The sequence below is a fragment of the Pteropus vampyrus genome, unplaced genomic scaffold (assembly GCF_000151845.1).
Source record: "Pteropus vampyrus isolate Shadow unplaced genomic scaffold, Pvam_2.0 Scaffold60, whole genome shotgun sequence".
Lineage (NCBI taxonomy): Eukaryota > Metazoa > Chordata > Mammalia > Chiroptera > Pteropodidae > Pteropus > Pteropus vampyrus.
The window spans coordinates 141,685-164,796 of NW_011888841.1; the positions used below are offsets into that span (position 1 = coordinate 141,685).

General features: G+C 35.3%; 1 protein-coding gene and 1 non-coding gene across 4 annotated transcripts in view; one reads left to right on the forward strand and one right to left on the reverse strand.

Annotated features, from left to right (window-relative positions):
* AHCTF1 (AT-hook containing transcription factor 1) overlaps positions 1-21,076 on the reverse strand; it is a 69,648-nt gene extending 48,572 nt beyond the window's left edge. For 2 of the 3 annotated variants that reach the window (XM_023530994.1, XM_023530995.1), the window contains exons 1-5: positions 20,219-20,237; positions 9,994-10,121; positions 7,933-8,186; positions 4,384-4,564; positions 574-781 (exon numbers count right to left, since the gene is read on the reverse strand). In XM_023530994.1, coding sequence (XP_023386762.1) covers positions 574-781; positions 4,384-4,564; positions 7,933-8,186; positions 9,994-10,114 — 764 coding nt within the window. In that variant the 5' untranslated portion in view covers positions 10,115-10,121; positions 20,219-20,237. Of the gene's footprint in view, positions 1-573; positions 782-4,383; positions 4,565-7,932; positions 8,187-9,993; positions 10,122-20,218; positions 20,238-20,686 lie in introns of those variants that run through there. The other variant, XM_011360830.2, reaches the window with a different exon arrangement.
* Positions 16,173-16,275, forward strand: LOC111740253. Its single transcript, XR_002780559.1, has one exon. It is a non-coding gene; the product is annotated as a U6 spliceosomal RNA (small nuclear RNA).
* Positions 21,077-23,112: the final 2,036 nt, after the last annotated feature.

Consider the following 23,112-nt stretch of genomic DNA (forward strand, 5'->3'; position numbering starts at 1 on the left):
AAACTCAGACAAGTAAGTACCAATCTGTTGGCAAGACTAACTGAGCAGAAAGTTGGAAGGGTGACTATTTGTTGACTCGTTTGCAACTAAATTACTAATATGCCTTGAAAAAAAAATGAAGAAATATTAAATTGACAACTGAAGACAAGTAGGTGTCTACTTAAGTCTTAATACAGTTTAAATTAAAAATCTATAATGCCTATTTGCTATCTCCCTCAATAAAGTTATTTCCTCAGCAATTTTAACAATGTAAATATTAATAAAATATCAACTTAATTATATTTGAGAGAAATTTTTCACAGCGTAAACAAAATGTAGTTTATAGTCACGTTTTACTAGCAAATTGAACATAATAACTGAAATGCTTTTTAAATATCACTGAAAGAAATCTAAATTTATGTGTTGTCATTCCTTTATTACATCAAATTATAAATTAATGCAATGGAAAATTACGCTCACTTATTCAATCATTAACCTATCTTACTTTTTTTTCTTTAAGATAATTTTTAAATATTAACAATTAAGTTATATTCAGAAAGAAAACACCAGTAATCAAATAAAAGTTATACTTACTCTCTTTTCATGCTTTTCATATTCCAAAGTGCTAGATAGCCATCAGAAAAACCTACAGCAAGCTGATTTGTCCTGTGTACATAACTAAGAGTTGAAACAGCTGTCCCTGATGGGCCCACCAACTGGAAACACAGGTGGCGCCCTTCTCGCATGACATTTTCTCTGATGTGTGGGACTTCAGCTGGGATGCCAGTGATGACTTCGAGGTCTAAAACAAACAAAAAAAAAAATAGAGAGATTAACAAACTATGAACAGCATAAAAGCAAACATATCACCCATTATTCAAGCTGCAAATGAAGACTATCAGTATCAAGCAAAATAAGATAAAAACAGCCACCCTTATCTACTTAAATCATATGATTTTCAAAATACGTTTTTAGCTAAAGAATTTAAAAAACCTTATAGTATATATCAAATATCTAAAAGTAGACTCTTTTAAAAAAGGAATAAACAATTTCGTTAAGAATCATAAATAAGGCTGATAGTTTCTTTATTCAAATTTAGAACTAGCCACTCAAATATTCCTCTTGGAGAAATGGCTGGTTTCAGGTCTGGGCAGAAAATATATAAGATGAGCCTGGCATATCTTGCGTCAGAAATCTAAGCAGCTATCAAAGTCTAAGGGAGATTTGTCGAACTATATAAAGGAGCTCTTATTAGCAAAAACAGAACATTCTAGGCATCAAAAAACAATAATGAAAACGAATGAATGAAACACATTATTACATATGTAAAACCTCATGAGTTCCTGCCTGCCTCACCTACAAAACATCTTACTGAATCATTGGAAATAACTGGGTACCAGCTTCTTACTCTGAAAATTAGTAAAGAAATACTATGCACTTATCCCAACAAACAACTAGCCCTAGATAATGAGAAAATTCTTCTTTAGATTAACAGAATTTTGAAACCATCGTTTTTGCAGCCCCTAATGAAGGAAGAGATGTAGGCAACAATCTCAATGGATGAAACGATCAATTTAGAATAGGATTTTTCAACCTTAGCTCTGCTAACATTTTGGGTCAGATAATTCTTTCCTGTGGGGGGCTGTCTTGTGCACTGTAGAATGTTAAGACGCATCCCTGGCCTCTACCTTCTAGATGCCAACAGCACTATCTCCCTCCAGTAGTAACAACCAAAAATGTCTCCAGATATTACTAAATCTTTCCTAGAGGGCAAAAATCACCCCCAGTTGAGAACCACTGATAAAAAGGTTGATGGGAAACTTTAAATAGGAAAGATCATGCTGTCATTATCTGAACCCACCAATCACTAAATGTGAAACAAGATACCAAGTGCTTCTTGATGTCATACAGTATGAAATACTCAGCACTTCTCAAGTGTCTTTGCCAAACGTTAAAGCTGAATTAATCAGATAACTTATAGTTGCAGAAAATATGAAATGTAAATGACACATGAAACAGATAAATCCAAGATGTAATGTATTATACCAGATTACTTCTTCAGCAAGTCAGTGGTACTAAAAATAAAAAAAGACAGGATAGCGGGAGAATTATTCTACATTCAAGGAAACATGACGTCATGTGTAATGTGTGACCTTGTTTGTAACCTGATTCAAACAATCTAAATGCAAAAAGATGTTTTAGAGATAATTACAGCAATGTGATTATTAGACTATACCAAGGAATTATTATTGTTGTTAGGAGTGGTAATGGCACCATGATTGTGTAAAATAATAATTATTTGCTTTAAATTAATTTAGAGGAAAAGGGAAAAAAGAGAAACGAAATAAAATAAATGTACACATATGGCAAATTTTGAAAACTAATTTGACTTTGGGTAATGGGTATGAAGGAATTCTTATATTACGTACTTGAAGATGTCAGAAATCTTTAATAAAAAAAATTATGCAGGCCTGTGTATTGATACAATAGTTATGCAAGGGCAGATTCCCTCAATGCTATTATGAAGGGGGGTAAAATCATATCACACTGTACCTGAATGGTTACCCTTCTGCTTCTGATTTTTTTCAGAAAATAGCAAGTGATTAAAATTTGCTAGAATGAATGGAATATTGTAAACTTATTCAAGAGAATATGGCAAACTGTATATCAACTGTTATGGCAGGATATATAAGAAATACCATTAAGTTTGGAAAACCTGCAAAACAATATTTATAGTATGATAAATGTTAAGAACTTCATTTTCTACATTATTTGTATTTGTAGTTGTAATAGTAAGTTACTTTTGCAAACAAAAAAATCAATTTTTGTATTAAATTCCAACACTCAATTTTTGTTATAAAATTCAATGGCTTCATAGTTTTCATAATTGAGAAATGGTTCTGAATCTCTGATCACAATCCAGAGTTTCATTATAAAGTTATCTTTGTGCTAAATTAAGCTGATTGTTGACTTCTGAAATAAAAGATGTTTTAACTTTTTGATCTGAAGTTTTAATTATGAATACAGCGTATTAATTAGCCTTATACCTATAATAACATCTACAGAACACACTCTGTAACAAAACTTCAAGACTAGTTAAATTCTTTATTGATTTTCTCTAAAGACTAAACCATTTCTAATATACTATGAATTCATTTTACTGTTATTTTTGCTAATCAATTCTTTTCATTTAAACTTTACCCAAGATTTTATTAATCAATCAGATCTTTATACATATCAAAATTTAAGGTATAATCTTTTTATTACTATGAGAATTATTTTTATGTGCAAATATGGCCATTATTTTTACCAAATCAAATTTTTTCAGTTCTTATTTTGCGGATTTAAATTTAGTCCAGATGAGGAGGGAAGAAGGAGGGAGACAGAGTAAAGGGGGTCAAATATATGGTGACAGAAAGAGATCTAACTATGGGAGGTGAACACAGTGTAAATATATATATACCTTACTGCTAGAAAATAAATAAATAAACAAACAAATAAATTTAGTTCAGATGGTCTGGTTCCTCAGTTAATTTCTGGTCAAATATAATTTCTACCACTTGCAGTTTTAATGTTTTATTACTTATCAAATTTTTTATTAGTTATGCATTTTATAAGTTGGGATAAAATACTGGTCATCTCGATTTCTTAGCTAATCCACAAATGAATAGATCTGCAATATTACACCACCGCTTTAAAATTCAAGAGGGTCCTCAAGGTCAAATGGCCCTTTCCTGAATCTTTATAAGCATTATACATGTTTTAAAAGTTTTTAAGTTAGCTCTCCTCCCTTCATAAACCAATCAAATAAGATTCACATCGTTAAAAAAAAAAAGCATGAAAGCACTTGATAAAGAGTACATTTACAAATATGAGCATTAGTATTAAATGGGAAAAAAATGTCTTCACTTTTTTTGAATTTGAGTAACGTTAGTTCTATTTCAGGATGTTATTTTGTGAGGGAAGACTTTCAATTACTCTGTTATTTCCTAATAAATTATTTTTTTTGTCTTGGTCTCACCACAGGAACATAAACAGCATGCAAAAACACCAAGCTAGATCTTACGTGGATGGATAATTTTATACTGTCTGATAAGGATCAAGATTTTTAAACCTTTAGCCCTTCTTCTGACATTTACTAGATATTATGCAAATGTGTATCTGAAAACAAGTAAACCAATAACCCTAACTCTTTCAAGATCTATTTTAGTATACGAACACTTAATAAAACAGACTAACATGCGAAAAGTATTCAGTGCCCCAAACAATAGGTCCATACAATAAGAGAAACAAAGATACATAAAAAAGTTTCTATAAAAAATTTTTTGACAATTTTAAAAAATCAATCCCTTACATCAGACTATTCAAGTGCTCAATTTTGGGTTTCAAGCAAAGAATGATTACCTGACGCCTCTACTTCATTCTGACTGCATGACAAGTCATCCAGACACAGGTCAATAAGAAGGATCTGTCCAACATCAGTTACCACAGCTGCCACACCAAAAAGCCAGCGTAGACTTGGGTGTAAATGCTGAGTGCTTGCACTGGCTCCTCCATGATTAATTATAGGTTCAATTGCTGTAACCTAGAAAGTAGAATATATGATTTGCTTTTCTTATATAAAATGAGAAAATACAATTAAAAACATATTTTGAGGTTAAAGCTGGTTATAATAGATTTAAACATTTTCTAATATTAAAATCATAAATCCGCATTTGAATTTGCAAATCTGAATAACAATGAAATTTTCCAAAAGGAATTACGCCATTATTTCAATATATAACAAATCATGCAGTTGGAATAACTGATGTTTATTGAGTTTAATATAAGCCAAGCATTGTGGTAATTGATTCATTTAATATTCACAATAACCCTTTGATATTGGACTGTATGTAATTATACCTGTTTAAAGATGAAACATCCAGAGGCTTAGAAAGTTTGGCTGAATTATTCAAGTCACACATTCATTAAGTGTATAACGCAAACCTAGATTTTTCTCACTTTAAAGCTCATTTTAACCAGCTACTCTATGATTATATAGCCTCTTCTCTTAAGAGTAAAAATAAATTATTCCAGAAAATTTTTGTTTACTTTAAAACAAAAGTCCTGTCTATGACTTAAAGCCTTAAGAGATTTAATATTCTTCAAAAGGTTTATATTATAATGGACTTCACACAAAACTTTAGCAGTGACTAAATCACATTCAACAAGGACTGAAGTTATTTAAAGAAAATCATACTTCAGCTACATTATGGAGTTATATTCCCCCCTTCATCTCATGAATCACATTTTACATGTGTGTACCTAATACTCTATTTTATTTTATATTTAGCTTTCCTTCTGTTTCTTATTAATTAAATATAATATATCAGTATTTGGTGATTTCTACTATAATATCGATAGATGTCCTAGAAAGAATTCATTCATTATCAATGGTTTATGCATTAATATAAGATAAACTTTAATTTCAGGCTTCAATTTATTATTACAGACAAAAGTGTGGCTGTCTATATTTCATTTGTACACAAAACATTCCACAGTGTTTCTAATTCTGAAAGACGTAATTTCATGAGTTGTATTCCTTTTCTAAATTATGGTAATAATGTGTATAAATACTAAAGCATATTCTCTTCAATTTCCTCAGTGAGGGGTAAGGAATCACAGCTTGCATTCCTCATACAAACACAATATGAAGTAATTGATAATGCTACCTTAATTAATTTTAAAATAAGGCAATTAAAAGCAAACAAATTTTAGGAGACGCTGTGCTCTAAACAAGTAAAAGAAACAGTTGACTGAACTTCTTTTGAAGTTACCTATCACCACTCTCCCAATTTTTTCTTCTATATTCCCTCTTCCATGTGATATCCAGCCATCCACCCAAATGAGCAACCAGGAACTTAGATTAAGTTTCTTCTCAAGTTTTTCTGACCCAAATGATCAACAAATCCTGTCCATGTTACCTCCTGAATATATGTTGAAGCTGTCCCAGTCTATTTCTACTGTCATTTCCTTAATTCAGTTCATCATCATTAATGACCTGAACTACCCCAATCCAAGGAGCTTTTTACAGAATTTTGGAGGAGGCCCCTAACTGCAAACAAGGCCATTATAATCTCAATCCTCACCATTTCTGGCTCCGACTTCCTACTTCCCCTCTCCCCCAGCCATTCTAAATAAGTCTAGTTTTCCAATACTCCATATACTGTGACTTTTTACATGCTGGTCTCTTTACCTGAAATGTCCAATCTTTCTGAGTAGAAATAATTCAGGTGTCTTCCAAATTCAAATGCTTGACTTTATAGAAGTATTATAATTATGCTATAAGCATATTACCCTTCTTCTGCTAGAGTACAAGCTTTCTGATAGCATGGACCAAGTTCAATTCAACCATTTAGCCTCAAAATCTAGCACATAGCACTCAATATATCGCTAAATTAATTCTGCCTTGAAAATCATCACCACTGGCAAGTATATATAAGATACCACGCTATCAATTACTTCAGAGCCCCACATTAGCCCACTGGGTCAGTTTCCTCAACTGTAAAAACATTATTTTGTCATTAAGCTCCCTTTTAATTTTAAAAACTCTTTGACTATATACGGTGTATATATATATATATATATATATATATATATATATATATATATGCATACATACATTTTTATGTCTATCTAAGTGCATATTTTTTCACACCATGTATATAAAGAATTCTGCTCTTCCATGATTTTATATTTGTGTGTGTTTGTGTGTGCATTTATAAACAAATACATTTTCTCACCATGTATGGAAGAATAGCAATAAACCCCCCAAAAACAGACTGAATTCAAAGTACTTCTATAACTACTACTGGATAAGATGTCTAGCATATATGATGCATATATATATTATATATATATATATATATATATTTTATATATATATATTTATAAAATATATTTATAAATATATTTTATATATATTTATATTATATATATAAATAGAACTTCTAGAATGAAAAATGAAATAAGTAAAATTTAGAACGATGGGAAAAACCCGACGGGGCAATGAGAATGCTGCAGCTGCATGCGGCAATATGGACAAACATCAGAATATAATATTAAACAATGAAAGTAGTAGTTATATACATTTTAGAATGGTGAATATAAATGAATCTCCTATTCAAATACATTATTCAAAACTTAAGTAATAATGAAGACATGTTTTCCATATTGCTCTAAGGCTATAGGTGAATAACAGGTGTTTGAACTGCATGGGTCCACTTAAATGTGATTCTTTTTCAATACGTAGAATACTATAAATGTACTCTTATGATTTTCTTAACATTTTCTTTCTTTAGCTTATTTTGTTGTAAGCATACACTTTATAAAACATATACAAAATATATGTTAATCAACTGTTGATGTTATTGGTAAGGCTTCCAATCAACAGTAGGCTATTAGTAGCTAAATTCTGGAGGGAGTCAAAAATGACATGCAGATTTTCAACTGCATGGGACGGAGTGGGTAAAGGGTGTCAGCGCCTCTAAGCCCTGCATTGTTCAAGAGTCAACTACAGTCTCTAAAAGAAAAAAGAGAAGAGAAATATATACCATAGCAATAAATATAATTTTTGTAAACTTTCAGTGTCCTCATAAAACACGAGATGAAAACAAGTCTCAGATGATACTTTTCATATAAAAGAATATCAGAACACTTACATATCACTATTCTTACTTTCTAATTTTCTAACCAAGAATAAGAAAGTTCCATTTCAAATGTTAAATTCCTTTGAAAAAGTAATATTTTTTACCTATTTTGAACTTTTTAATAAAAAATAACACATTCATAAAAGTAAATTCATTATAAGTGTACAGCTCAATGAATTTTCACAAAGTGAACAACACACCTGTGTAACCAGTAAGGGTTCAGTTTTGACAGAACAATGTCCACATTATCTTAAACAGTACCTACCCTTCCAGGAAGAACAACTGCTTTAACTACTCTCGATACACCAAGATCATAAAGACAGAGAATGCTTCCTTCGGCTTCCTCCAATCCGATTAACAATCCAGTCCTTTTCTGCCAAGAGAATTCTTTTACAGCTAGGACTATAGGTGGCTCTTCATTCACTCCACTGAACCTATATGCGGACAATCGCTCTCCTGTTAGAGAGTTTACTACTTCAAGTTGTGGACCACAAGCCAAGCAAGCAAGTCCATTTTTCCCTAGGGAAAAAAAAAACAAAAATGCTTTTTATTTTAATATCATATGTACACAATAAACCTAAACAGCAGTTAACTTTTACATATATAACATATATAGCTCCTTATATAAAACTTTACATATTATCTACAGATTGAAATCTAAACATTTATAAAATAGTGGTTCTAAAATTAGTAAAATAAATTGAACAACAATAAAATAATAATAATAAACATTCCGCAAAGGCACCATGCTATGTGATTAAATAAATTATCTCATTTACTCCTTGTCAAACTTTAATACAGAGATAAAGTTGCTAAACTTTCCTACAGTTAAATAATTTGCCCATTCAGTTAAACAACTAGCCACACAGCAACAAATATCAGAGCCAGAAGTGGATACCAAGTCTAACTCAAAAGCTTATACTTTAACTACATTATACCATTAAAGTAGGTGCTATGGGAGTTATAAAATATAACACATGATTCTATCCCCAAAGGGTTCAAAATCTGAGAAGACAAGACATAAGTAGCATAACAATAGAAATATCAGAAGTCCTTTTTGGCCCCATACTAGTCACGTTTGGATTTTACTCTGCATACAACGAAAACTTGAGAGTATTAAGCAGGACAGTGACAATCTGATTTATGTTTTTAAATGTTACTCCAGCTGCTATGCAGAGAATAGACAATAAGGGGGAAGCAGAGAGAAGTAGGGAAATGATAGCTATGCTAGGTTGGTGGCCATTAATAGGAAAAATGGATTGACTGGCGGTTCATCTTAGAGGCAGAAAAGGATCTGCTTGTTGATGAGTACGATATGACGAGGTGAGTAAACCAGGAAAATCAAAAACAGACCCTGAATTTTTCCTTGAACAGTAGACAGTGGTAACTTTAACTACTAAATTTGCGATGTTTCTCATACAGCTAAGTAGACAGTAGGATATACTAAATTATACCTGACGGGAAGCTATATAAATAAAGAAAATAGCATGGCACGGTGGGGACCATAAATACATAGGTTCAAAGCACATTTTTGCCACTTGCTATCTATGTAACTAAAATTAACTTACTTCGCCTATTTGATTCTCAGCTACACACAAGTGGCTTCTTAGAAAAGCCTAATACTTATCTCAATGAAAAGCTGTTACGGTGCCTGGCATATAGTAGGTACTGCTACTACTTTTAATAGCCAAAAGAATAGCACTGTAAATAGCTAAGTGACTGACATGTTTTTCTGTCTTCTTACTAGTAAGGATGGTTGTGAAATTCACTTTCAGAAAAGTCTTCTGCAATATCTTTCATTAGACCGAAATCCATAATTTAATGGCTCCTTTGGTACGATTTTCTGCTGTATTATATAATCTAAAACATATATTGAGAGCTTTTTCAGATTAACGAAATTAATAGATATGACTTTGTGAACATTTTGTATCATCCAGGACACTAAAATCATAATTTTTCTACTCATAAGACTGTTTAGGTTCTAATCCTAACTGACTCAATAAAACTTACTGATTTAAAAAAAAAAACAACAAACTCAGCTATGTATTATTTCTACTTTCCAAATGTAGATACTCAATATTAAAATATATAAAATATATTTTTAAAAAAGAAAAATGAACTATATTCTCCTCCAGTCACTAAAAATGTGTTCTAGAGTATGTATATTCTTACAAATGTAGTTATAGATATTATATATTTATATAGGACCACTCCAACCAGGTTCTGATTTTTTTCTCATCCACATTAAAGATACTGCAATAGATGTTTATTATCACTTATCTTACAAATTAATCGAATTGGTACATTTTCAGCAATATTGTTTTACCTGCAGCAAACTTTCCACGAAGCACAGATTCCAATGTTATTTCATCTTCTCCAAGGGCTTGAACAGTCACCTCCGGGAAGTGCAGAAGACCACTAGTCACTTGTGCTGTTAAGTCGTGCATACTTCCACTGTAAATATTTTTAAAACATAACATTATTATGATATACTTCTATTACAATACACTTTATTATCTCTCAGAAGAAAAAGAAAAAGCCACCACCAAAAATAAACTGAGACTAAAAAATACATCTTATGTGCTTCTGGGTCTTAAGGTGTTCTCTCCTAAGAAAATATTTCCCAAACAGCCTTAGGAGAGTAAAATTTCATTAAATCAGATGTCTTAAGGATAATATATGATTATCTGAAAACTGGTTCAATGCAATTAATCTTATTGCCTGACTCTCAAAGAACACTTCACAGACAATTACAAAAAAAAAAAATGTATTTTACAAAATTACTGCTACAATAAAAGGAGAATCCATGAAAAATGTCCAAATCCATAGTAACCTCAGGAATTGAGTCTGACACATCATTAACTAGACAGAAAAAAAAACATCTAAAATTATCTTTCATTTTCAATATATAGAAGACTAAACTCCCTGAATAACCCTCCCATTGTAAACAATCAAAAATGGCAGTTAAAATGTAAATATATCATTTTGGATGATTACTGAGTTGACAAAGCCAAAAGTGAAGAGATGTAGGACTTTTGAAAGACATGTAAACTGGCTTGGGCCTTGAGAGTTAACTATTAAATCTAGTCCTGGTGACCTTGATCTTGTTTTCAGCACTCTGAGATCCCCAGAGGCAGAAGATAAAGCTTAGGGCTAACAGAGCCAAAGCAAGCTACAAGCCTCCCCACCCCACCACTCCGTTAAACTAGGGGTATATCAGCAGCATAAAGGTGAGAGAAACAGCCATAATTCAAGATAGGGAACAATAAAACTGTTTTGACCTTAGCTTTAAGTCACTACTCAGAAAATTTCCCTTTGCACAAATTAATGGCCAGAATTTAAACTATGTTATCTGAAAACACTCAGGTAAAGAATTTATTATAAAGTATTCTCAGGTTGGTAATCCTCCCAAGAAACCCACAGAAATCACCAAATATTCTCTGGAATTTCAGAGTTCTCAAAGATGAAGTTCCAAAGAAAATGAGTTCGCATCAAAATAACAAAACATAACAAGGATACCACAATCAAAAGCCAGCAGAATCAGTCTATCAAAGACTTCAGATATTGAAATCAGAAAACAGAAAATATGTATGTTTAATCTGCTTTAAAAAATCTAAAGATTTAGCTTACTAATGAGAAACTTCAAAAATTAAAATGAAAACCGGTTGAGTAGATTTGAAAAAAATAGAACTTCTAGAATGAAAAATGAAATAAGTAAAATTTAGAACGATGGGAAAAACCCGACGGGGCAATGAGAATGCTGCAGCTGCATGCGGCAATATGGACAAACATCAGAATATAATATTAAACAATGAAAGTAGTAGAAAATACATGTAAATGATTACATTTATATAAAGCTAAAAACACTAAAATATTAAACAAAATATTGCCTAAAGATACAAATATATGTAGCAAAACTATGAATAAAACAAGGAAAGAATAAACATAAAATTCGCAACAGTACTTACCTTTGAGAGGAGGGAAAGGGGGTTAGAATGGAAAGGAATATACACAGGACTCCAAGGTAATAATAAAGTTCCTAAAATTTGGTGGTGAGTACATAGGTATCATCTTTATAACTTACAAATATTCTTTTGTGCCCACTCGACAAATAACAACGAAGAGAAGACCTGTGTTTATAACACTAATAATAAGGAAGAGGCAATATTCTAAAAGATATTTCCCAGATTTGTAGAGATAAAATAATTCTCTGAAATCAGGAAAACCAGAGAATCCTAGGTAGAATAAAAAGAAATGACACTGACAACAGTAAAAGCCGGAAGTCTAAAACAGCTTCAAAATTCTAAGCAAAAATAACTGTCAACATATAATTATATATTACTGAAATTATCCTTAGGAACGAGGACAAAACACATTTTTAGACAAAAACTGACCTTATCACAAAAAGACCCTTTCCTTAATGGGAATTCTAAAGGATTATAGGTAGAAGACTTCAGGTAGAATAGTGATCAGACAGATGGTCTGAGATACAAAAAGAAAGGTGTGTCAAAGTACCAGTAAATAAACTGAAAAATCTAAAGTACAGATTACATAACAATAATAATGGCATAGTCCTCTTATTACCTGAGGGAATAAAGATACACTGGTTCACTTTAGACTCTGTTACATAGCTATGCTGAAAATATATACAGTTTACCCTTGAACAAGACTGCAGGGGTCCACTTATACGTGTTTTTTTTTTTCCCCAATAAATACTATAAACAGTCTCTCTTCCTTATAGTTTTCTTAATAACTTTTTTTTTATTCTAGCTTACTTCATCCCTACCCACCATGTGGTACAGGAAGAGGTATAAACAAGAATGTATTTATCAGTAGTTTTCTAATAGCAAAATACTAAAAATAACCAAACAAGAGAATGAAGAGAAATGTGCCTTATTAGACAATAAAAACATACTATTACACTATAATAATTAAAACAATTTGCTAAGAAGGCAGTAATGGACAAATAGATCAATCAGACAGATAATCTAGACACAGAACCACAAAAATTCAGCAGATAAAAAAAGCACATTTTGATATATTCCAGAGAGGAAGTACTGACTATTCAATTAATGTATTGGTATAATCTGCTACTCATTCCAGCAAAGAAGTTACACATGGTTACCTACACGCAAACTATACAATCCTCTCTTAATATCTAGAAATTGAATAATATGTGTCTGTGCGTGCACACATTGACGTATACATCAATGAAGCAATACAGAAGAAATGAGCTCAAAAATCCGGAGAACTCTAATACCCTTCAGTTTGGAGAGAAGTAAACCAAAGGGGTGACTAGATAATCTTAGGAAAACTCCAGGAAAATTTCAGGTCCAGAAGCCTCTAATTACATGCGCCACAAACCTCAGCAGAGGGCCATCTTATAGGGCACTGAGGCTGATTTTGAGGAGAAAAGCATTTAAAGTCCAAAGGAGTCTCCCTGGCAGGACAGTGATCCCAAATACAAGTCATTTCACCAGGTACAAGGTTTCCCAGCAGGGACTACACTCAATTTTAACACTCAGCTCAAGTCACTTTCATAGAAGAAAATCAATACTCTCAAATGGAAACCTGTGGCAAAACAATAGTTTTAACAACCACTCAAAAGATCTTTCTTAAAAACAAACACCACTTTTCAAAGAAATAACTGTTGTATTAAAAGAATTATCCTAAATTTAATAATTCTTGTCCCTTAAATTTCAGTTTCTCTTATAAAATTAATTTTCTATAAAATAGCATTTACAGTTTATTCCATTTCATAGAACTAGTCTCTGCATGAATTCTTCTATCTGTGTATCTGCATACAGATGAGATGTCTGAAACAGTCAGACATCTCATAAAACAAAATCTAAAATAAAACAGGAAAAACAGGAGATATTTATGTAATCTCAGGATGGAAATCAACTTTAATATTCACTAACAATCAAGAAAATGCCATGTTAAGTCATGATACCGTTTTTGCCAACCACCGTTAAGGATATAAAGGGACACACATGTGCTTATCTACTCTTATGGGAAGCATAAACCCCGACAGCCTTTTCAGAGGATAATTTGCCAGATCATGATTTGACATGGACAAACCTACTGACATGGTAATTCTAGAACTTTTATCTCCTATAAGCAAAAGACTTACATCCTCTATCTCACTCATTTGGAGCAAGATCATCTGGAGAAAGAAATCCCTGTCACTCCATGACTTCAAATATTGTTATGTCACAACACGATTCCTTCCAAAGCAACAGACAGCACTAAGCACTTTCTATCTGGCTGCCACCAGGTCACCTCAAACTCAACATTTCCAAAATGAAACAATCTTTCTCCCTCCTCTTTAGAAATCTGTTCCTTTTCTTCTACTTCCTCTCTCAGTTAACGCTTCCATACACCTTCCCAGAAACTCTGAGGACCCAGGTAAAACAATGATTCTTTGAGAAACTTTCCTTGATGACGAGCCCCCTCCTTACTCCCTCACATCTGGGATAAGTTGTAATTCTCGTATTTGTTCCTAATGAACCTGGTAATTCCACCATCACGTATGGCATTTATCACGCTATATAAGTACCTGTGTCCTCAACTAGACTGAAAGTTCTTAGGGGACAAAAATATACCTTACTTACCATTTTATTCCAATAGTTTCCATACTGTGGAGGTAGTACAAAATATTGGTTAAATGCATCAAAAAGTGGTGTCCTTTTCCTTTTTCTCTCCTTACCATGCAATATAAGTGGTCACCAAAAACAGCCCACTTTACCCTCCTCCCCAAAAAATCTGCATTCCGGTCCATCATTTCTACTTCTAATAACCCAGCTTTTGTCAAATGCCTGATCTCTAAACTGTCTGGTCTTTCGACCTCCAGTTTCTTTTTCTTTTTTCGTGTGTGTCCACAAAATTTTATTACTGACCTCCAGTTTCTTGTTCTTCATTGCCATTCTTATCCTTTACCCAAAGCTATATAAATAGCAAGTACTTAGGTCTCTCCCCATCAAAAAAAGTTTATGTAAAAAAAATTTTTAAGTCCCTCAAAAAGTTAATTAACAAAAGATATCTGTTAATTTTCTGTTCAGGCTATAAATGCTATTTTCTAGATAAAATTATAATCAACTACCTCAGAAAATATATATGCCACAATTAACTCAAGAAACTTTAAAAGTTATATCTGAGATTCTCTACTCATTTAAAGTGGAAGTCTGTTTATTACCTAAAACAGTTCCAAAAGTAAATTTAATACAGACATTAGATTATAATTACTATATAGTCAATGGAAAGTAATGACCATTAGCCACCAACTGAAAAACCTCTTATATTTTATATGATGGTCTGAGGTTTAACCTTTAGTTCCTGAAAGTATTATATTTACACAACTTGATCACAGCCTCCTCCTAAGAATCTTAGTACCAAAGAAAACTTTAAACATAGGTAGGAAAGGCCATAATCACATTGATATTATTTTGTTTTCCACTCTGATACTCTTCTACAACTTTGATAAAACCAGTCTAAAGGTAAATTGAAGTTTTCCTACTAAACTAAACATTTTCCTATTAAGTGTAAAACCAAAGTCATTTCTCCAGAGCTAAAACCTTCAGAATTCCATGTAGTAGCTATTCCCAAAGTGTATCCAGTGGAGTGTTCAGGGATATTCAGCAAAAAAGTTCCATGACCACTGCAATTCAATCAAAATCATCCCAAAAGAATTTTTTAAAGACTTTCACAAGATGATTCTAAAATTCATCTGAAAGAATAACGCGCAATAATCAATTTTTTGAAAATAAAATATAAATGTTCTATTTCTTACGCTGGATGTGTTTGCTGTTGTTACATTGTTTTTAAAATAAAACAAAGATTATGATGTGGAAGTACTGGCTCAAACAGTCACACTATTTAAAAAGTGAATTTAATTTCTACTCCAGATATATCCTCACACTTAAAAAAATGGGACAAAATATGTGAAACAAGAAGTTCAGACAATGGACAACAGGTAGTAGCATAGGATAGTGGTCCCTGAGGGAAGTAAAACAAACAAGATGACTTCTAGGACTGTCTCAATCTACTGTGTATAGCGCGTCCAAGACACAGAGTAGAGAGGGAGAACCCAAAAGAGCCCAAGAGTCTTCCAGAGTTGAAGAGACAGACTTGAGAATACCACAAAGCCAAAAGTGGCTAGAATTCATGGGCAGAGTAGTGCAATACAATGGGCCATATAAAGAGCTCCAGAGATCTGCAGTTGCTTCCCGTGAATCTCCACATGATCAGTGTAAGCATGTAAGGAAACTGCCAGAGGCCAAAGGAATGAATCATTGGAAAGGTAAAGGAGAAAATCCCCAGAGCATACAAAGGGCCAGGAATAGCTCTAGAGTGGAAAAACCTCATAATACCTGGGGCACAGAGTACTCAGAAAGGTATTGACTACTTCAATATTAGAGAAGAAAAAAATACCCTTATCTAAAGGCTACTCTGGTCTTGTCTAAAAAAACTCAAAAAAGCAAGCATTAAAGAATCAATGTTTCCTGGGCTCTCTTCAGCAGCATATACTAAAATTGGAACGATACAGAGAAGATTAGCATGACCCCTGTGCAAGGATGAAAAAAAAAAAAAAAAGAATCAGTGTTTCTAAGTAACTTAGCTGCATCCTACAACAAAGCTCAAAAATATGTAAAAAAAAAAAAAAGCAAAAATTTTCAGTACTCGAGAAAAGTAAAATTCATAATGTCTGGCATCCAATTAAAAATCGTCAGGCACGCAAAGCAGCAGGTTAATATGACCATGATAAGGGGGAAAGAAACAGACCTAGAAATGACACATAAATTAGAATTACTAGGTGAGGAAGTTAAATCAGTTATTCCAGCTATAATCCCTATGTCCAAGAAGATAGAGGAAAGCATGAGCATGTTAAGGAGAGATCTGGAAAATATAACTAAATCAAACTTCTAGCGATAACATATACATTGAATGGGAATAACAGATTAAACATAGAAAGTATCAATAAATGTAAACACCCACAATATAAACTATCTAAAATGAAGCAAGAGAAAAGACAAATCTATGGGAGAACCCCAAGTGCCCTAATATTTGTAATACAAGTCTCCAAAAAAAGAGAACAGAAATATTTGAAAAACTAATGGCTAACTTTTTTCCAAATTTGTTGACAACTATAATCCCACAAATCCAAAGTCAGTAAACCTCAAAGGACAAGAAACATAAAGAAACTGCACCAGTCAGTACACATCGAAATCAGAGACAAAGAGAAAATCCTCCCGGTAAGCAGTGAGGAAGGGAGATGATGATAGGAGACTTGTTGAAAACAATGCAAGCCATAAGACAGTGGAACAACATATTTTAAGTTCTGAAAGAAAAAAGCTTTTATGATATGCCAGGATTGGCAACCTGTAAAAAAAAGAAATTTACAAAGTTTCAACTCCTTCTCAAGGTCTAGCTGGCAGAGCAATAACATTGTTCATTTTCTAGATAAAGCACATGGATTATGTCACTCCCCTTCTCAAAACCCTTTAATGACTCCCTACGGCATGTTAAAATCAACATCCTCAGCCATTGGCAATCAAAGCTCTACAATCTGGCAACCCCAGACTATCTTTACTGTGTTTTCTCCCAAAACAACTTCCTTCATCAGTTTGCTATTGCCTAGCACTTTCATTCTTTTATTTATGCTGTTCCCCTTTCCATCTCCATCTGCCAAAGCCCATGATTCAAGGACTAGATTCCCAGTGTGGTCTGGGTAGATCCATCCTTTCCTAATAAATCTCATCCCTAAGCTCATTCCTTTCCACTCGTGTTAGTAATCCTAAATGTAATTTTTTAAATTCATTACTTGTGTTTGCCTGTCTCCTTTCCTCCACTATACTCGGAATTCCTAATTCAAAAATCGTATCTTAGTCCTATGAATTCATGATGGGCTCATAATGCTTTACTACTAATAGGTCCTAAACACGAGGTAAATTAGGATAGCAAGACACTAGAGGAAACAGGAATAGACATGTTAAACAAAAAAATCTATTTTTTAAAAAATCGAAATTCTTAAAACCCAACAACCACCGAATTTTTTAAAAAGCGAAAAGCCTTGACACCTCAATAAAGATATAAAGGTAGCAAATAAGCACATGAAAAGATGCTCCACATCATGTCATCAGGGAAATGCAAATTAAAACAATGACATACCACTACACTGCTATTACAATGACCAAAATCCAGAACACTGACAACAGCAAATGCTGGTGAGGATGTGGAGCAACAGGAACTCTCACTGCTGCTGGGAATGCAAAATGATACAGCCACTATGGAAGACAGTCTAGCAGTTTCTTACAAAACTAAACATACCATGGGATCCAGGAATCACACACCTTGGTATTTTGCCAAAGGAGCTGAAAACTTATGTCTACACAAAAACCTGCACATGAACATATGTAACAGCTTTACTCATAATTGTCAAAACCTAGAAGCAACCAAGATGTCCTTCAGTAGGTGAATGGATAAATTAAAAGTGGTACATTCATAAAATGGACTATTAGTGCTTTAAAAAAAAAAAGTTATCAAGCCATGAAAAGACACGGAGGAAACTTAAATGCATATTACTAAGTGAAAAAAGCCATTATGAAAAGGCTATATACTGCATGATTCCGACAATATGACAATTCTGGAAACGGCAGAACTGTGGAGAGTAAAAATATCAGTGGTTGCCAGGGGTTAATGGAGAGGGAGGGAAGAGTAGGCAGAACATAGAGGATTTCTAGGGCAATGAAACTACTCTGAATGATACTATACTGGTAGATACATTCCGTTATACATTTGTCCAAACCCACTGAATGTGCACCACCCAAGAGTAAACCATCATGTAAACTATAGTCTTTGGATGATAATGATGTATCAATGTAGGTTCATCAGTGTTCTGCTCTGGTGCCGGATGTGGATAAACATGCACGAGTGGGAGCAGGAAAGGGGTATACTGGAAATCTCAGTATCTTCCACTCAATTTTGGTGTGAACCTAAAATTGCTCAAAAAATAAAGTCTATTAAAGAGGGAAAAAATTCAATATTAGGCCCAATTTATGTTTAAGTATGCTACATTGTTTTATTATTAAGAAGAACAAAATTTGCAAAATTACTAGGAAAGATATTAATATAAAATACCATAACTTAGCTGTGTGAAATACATCCTCAAAAGCAGCTGAATTCACTGCAGAAAATAAAACTCATCTACTTGCTCAATAATTATACTGCAACATACACTGAGCAAACATTTCTATAAAACATTTTGTATGCGTTTTTACTTTTTCTTTTTGGCTCATAAAGATTAAGAATTATGATCGAAATGTAAACTACCAGTGGACCCAGAAACTCCCAACCTTTTAGAAGTTGTTTTTTCAAACTTAACCCAAACATTAATCACCAACTACTTTTAAAACTTTGCACTGAGAAGGGAATACAGTGGCAGAAAGATGACCGACTTTCTGACCTCAAGTTGTTTACATTCTGGAAGAGATACATAACCATTAGAATATCAGACACAAATGCATGCTACGGTACAGCCCAGAGAAGAAGTGGGCTAAAGGGAAATGAAAGAGTGCATAGAAAAGATGACATTTAAGCTAAGTAGGATCTGAAGACTTGAAAAATGCAGAGATGGGCACTCCAGGATGAAGGACACCGGCAAAGGAACATCAAAGTACATTTTCAAGAAAATGAACCCAGGATTGGAGACAATTCTGGAATAACAAGTATAAATCGTGACTAGCTAAGGATGGAGAGCAGAACTGCCCTGCCTTATTGTAGAGACCCCGTTAACCTAACCTGGGGCAGTTAGACTTCATTCTGAAGAATGAGGAATTCCTGTAAATGTTCATAGTTAGGAAAAGAAACAATGTTTTTGTTTCCTCTTAAACCTAGACACATCTAGGTTTATCGCAATACTGCAATCTTAAAAAATAATTTTTAAAATATAATTATTGCTATTTTGCCAATTGGTGACACGCTGGTACTAGGTTATTGAAAAAGTATTATCAAAAACTACAGTACAGAGAGAATGTAGACTTCCCAAGCACTTAGCACACGTGGAGCATCTCTTAAGCATTAACTTGAGCTGGGCTTGTCATCCCTGGTCAAATCCCCCAAAATAAGTAAACTCATCCTAATTTCTTCTTTCCACAAAGACCCAATCAGTGGAAGTTCAAGAAAGGAGGTTTTAAAAATCTCCTGGCTCCTTAGGATATTTTGAGAATAAAATGAAGTTCAGAGTTTCAAAGAGACTTATATTTTTACCTAAAGGACTCAGGTTCTTCCAAATAATTCTCAAACTGCCTATTCGAAAAAAGAAAACAGCTAGTATGAACCTCGTTGGCTTTGAGAACAAATTAACTCGCCCCCCTCCCCCCCCAAAAAAAAAAAAAAGTCAACCAGTAACAAAATAGCCTTCAAGTTTCCAGGTGGGACAAGTAAGGTAAATTAATACCCACTTCAAGATGTACGCTTATTTTAAATCTCCTTTTCTCTGACCAACTCATTGCACCTTTCAAATCACGAGTAAAACTTCTCGGCCCTGGACTCACCGGAGCCAAGCCCAGGAGCATGTGCAGCATACATCAACGTAAGACTCACTCAAAACACCGCCAGGTTCCCAGAGAGGAAGGCCCACCGTGGTCTCATCCGCACTGAAAGTCATCATGGAAGAGACCGTGCGGTCGAGCCTGACCTGGGGAGGGAGGGTAAGGACCCGGCTGCCAGCGCGGAAGGCGCGGGGGGTGGACCCCGAACCTTTTCTCGCCGCCATGTGCCGCCGCTCCGCGAACGGAGGTTATATAACTCGCGCCCGGAGCGAGCCGTAACCGCCAACGCTCGCATTTGCCCCTCGGGCCGCGTCTGCGAGCCGGGACGCCGCCGCGCGCTGGGCGGATATAAGCCCGGCCTAGCCCGGCACGAGGAGGGCCCCGCCGGCGAGGCGCGACGGGAGAAGCCGGGCCGCCACTCCGGGCACAGGCCGCGCCGGCCCAACCCCCTCCTTCCCTTCCCCGACCTACCGGAGACGGGCGGGTGCCCGAGCCGCCGCGGCCGCGGGGTCCACTAGGGCGCGAGGCGAGGCCCGAGCTCCTCCCGCGCGGGTCCGTCACAGCATCTCCCGGGAGACACGGCCGCCACGGGCAGGACGCACACACCTCCGCCGCGCGGGAGCTGCTTCTCGCCTCGCGGGCCTCCGCCTGCGACCTCTTGGGCCACCTCAAATCCACACCCCAGGGGAGTGCCCTCGCCGGCTTCAGGCCGGCTGACCGCTCAGCGACTAAAACGCAGACGCTGCCCGCGCCGCGGTTCCGGGTCCTCCCCCCCGCGACTCTGCCTCCTCCGCTTAGACCGCGCCGGCCGCGCTTTGCGCATTACCCTGGGCAGACAGACCGAGCGCCACACGCCGGGGAGGGGAGGGGGAGGAGAAAAGAGGAGGGCGGAGAGGGAGGGGTTAGAGACGGAGATCGCGGCGAGAGCCGCTGAGTTCTCGCGAGTGTTCCGGCCTTGGGCGCCGGCGTCGCGGGAATTTTCAAACTCCCGGTGAAAAAAAGGTGGGGGAAGAAAAGGGAGGAAAGGGAAGCAGTGTCGGACAAGGATGTTTATTTACATAAACTAGGATCTCCCCGCCTCCAATGAGCTGAGGGGGAGAAAGACTACGAATCCCATAATGCCTTGCGCATGAAATTGCTCAGGCGGCCAGACACGAGGGCCGGTCGCAGAGTCGGGAATCGTAGTCTTTGAGGTCGCGCAGGGCGGGTCCCTAGGCGGGAGAGTCGCCACTTTATCATTGGCCCTGCTTGCTGGAGGCGAGTTGATAATCTTTCCTATTTTAGCAGCCCCCTTCGCTCGGTGTTTTTCGTTGCCTCTGCTCCTACATTTGGTACCAAAGTGCGTGCCAGACTTTTGGGAAAACGCTTTTCCCCTCTCCTATATATTTTTTAAATATCTGAGCGTGCTTTTGTGGCCGCAGGTGCTCATGCTGCTAGTCTCATCTTTTTTTCGTCAAAATTTTACCTCAAATTAGTGTTACTTTTTTGGTCACCCTGGAGTTTCATTGTGGAATTTCTTTTATTTGTTGTTAGTGTCTCTGAAGCTAGTCCCAGCACCAAACACGTTTCAAACAAATACATGTGGAAGATGTCCGGAATAGAACATCTCAAGTAAAAGGATTATAACATCAAGTAGAGGGAGGATTCTAGTAGGCACGCCCTTCTCTTTTTAGTCAAGAAAGTTTATCCTTTTCTGTTACTCTTTACTATATGATTTTTGAGATATGCCGCCATTTAGAAATGTGATTTCCTTTAATTTTTGTTTATCGGCAGCAACCTCTAAATGTAACATTTATTTGCAAAAGATATTGGACTAAATTGTGGCAGAGAAGTAGTTAAAAGAGCGTTTGGTTGTTTGTCTTATTTTAAATAATTCTCTTCAAACAGAAACCACTCGTCTGTCAGATGTGCTGATTTATGTCCTGTCCTTGCTTCCCATTCTACACTTCCTTTGGCACCATTTTATGTTACAGTACGTGGTAATCCAAAGAAAGACATAAATTCTCAATTTAGGTATGCTGCTCGTGAGCTGTGTAATGTTAGGAAAATTAAGTGACCTCTCTGGGCTAAAGTTATCAGATACATAGAGCAACGGTAACTAGACGAGAGCATCTACTGATTCATTAGACATTTTTAACTTTGCTTTAAGGAGCCTGTCAATTGTAAAATTAAAAAATCTATTTCATACTTATTATTCAGCTTAATTGACTTTCTAAATGATCTTCCAGATTTTGATTGTTTCTTCCATCATTACCAAGAATGGTTGCTATATGATTGTATACAATCTGGACAAACCCTACTTGTCATTTTATTTCCCTACATAGTTCCAGAGAATAGTTTCTTCACTCTCCTCCAAACCTGTTTTTGCCTTTCAGTGTCTCCCAGCCTCTTCTCCCCTTATCTAAATCTTCATAGCCCTCAAGCCTATTTTCTCTCCCAAATCTTCAGCTTCAGCCCACATTAATCACTGAAATTGCACTGAAAATATGCTGTCTGTATGATTTTATGTTTCCCTTTTTTGCCTCTGACTCCTTCTATCCCCCTACCACCCCCATCTCCCAGCTACACTGAGAGCACAGACTGTATCTTATGCTTTTTTAAATGCTTCTCTCATGACTGCTAGTTTTTCATTTTAATTGCTTTGTAGACTGATTTTCTGCTTTGAAGCTCTCATTCAACCCTTTCCCCCCATTTCAGTCATTTAACTAAACTTATGCCAAATTATTTTAGTTTCAAGACATTTTAATAAGTGTTAAATGAAAAAATAATCTGAGTCTGGTCGTCAAATGAGTTTGGGGAAAAGCTGATTAAATAAAAGTAAAAATTTATTTTATGTACTACTTCACCGCCTTTAACATGCTTAGCATTTTTCAAAGTTACTTGACCATGGAAAGAAT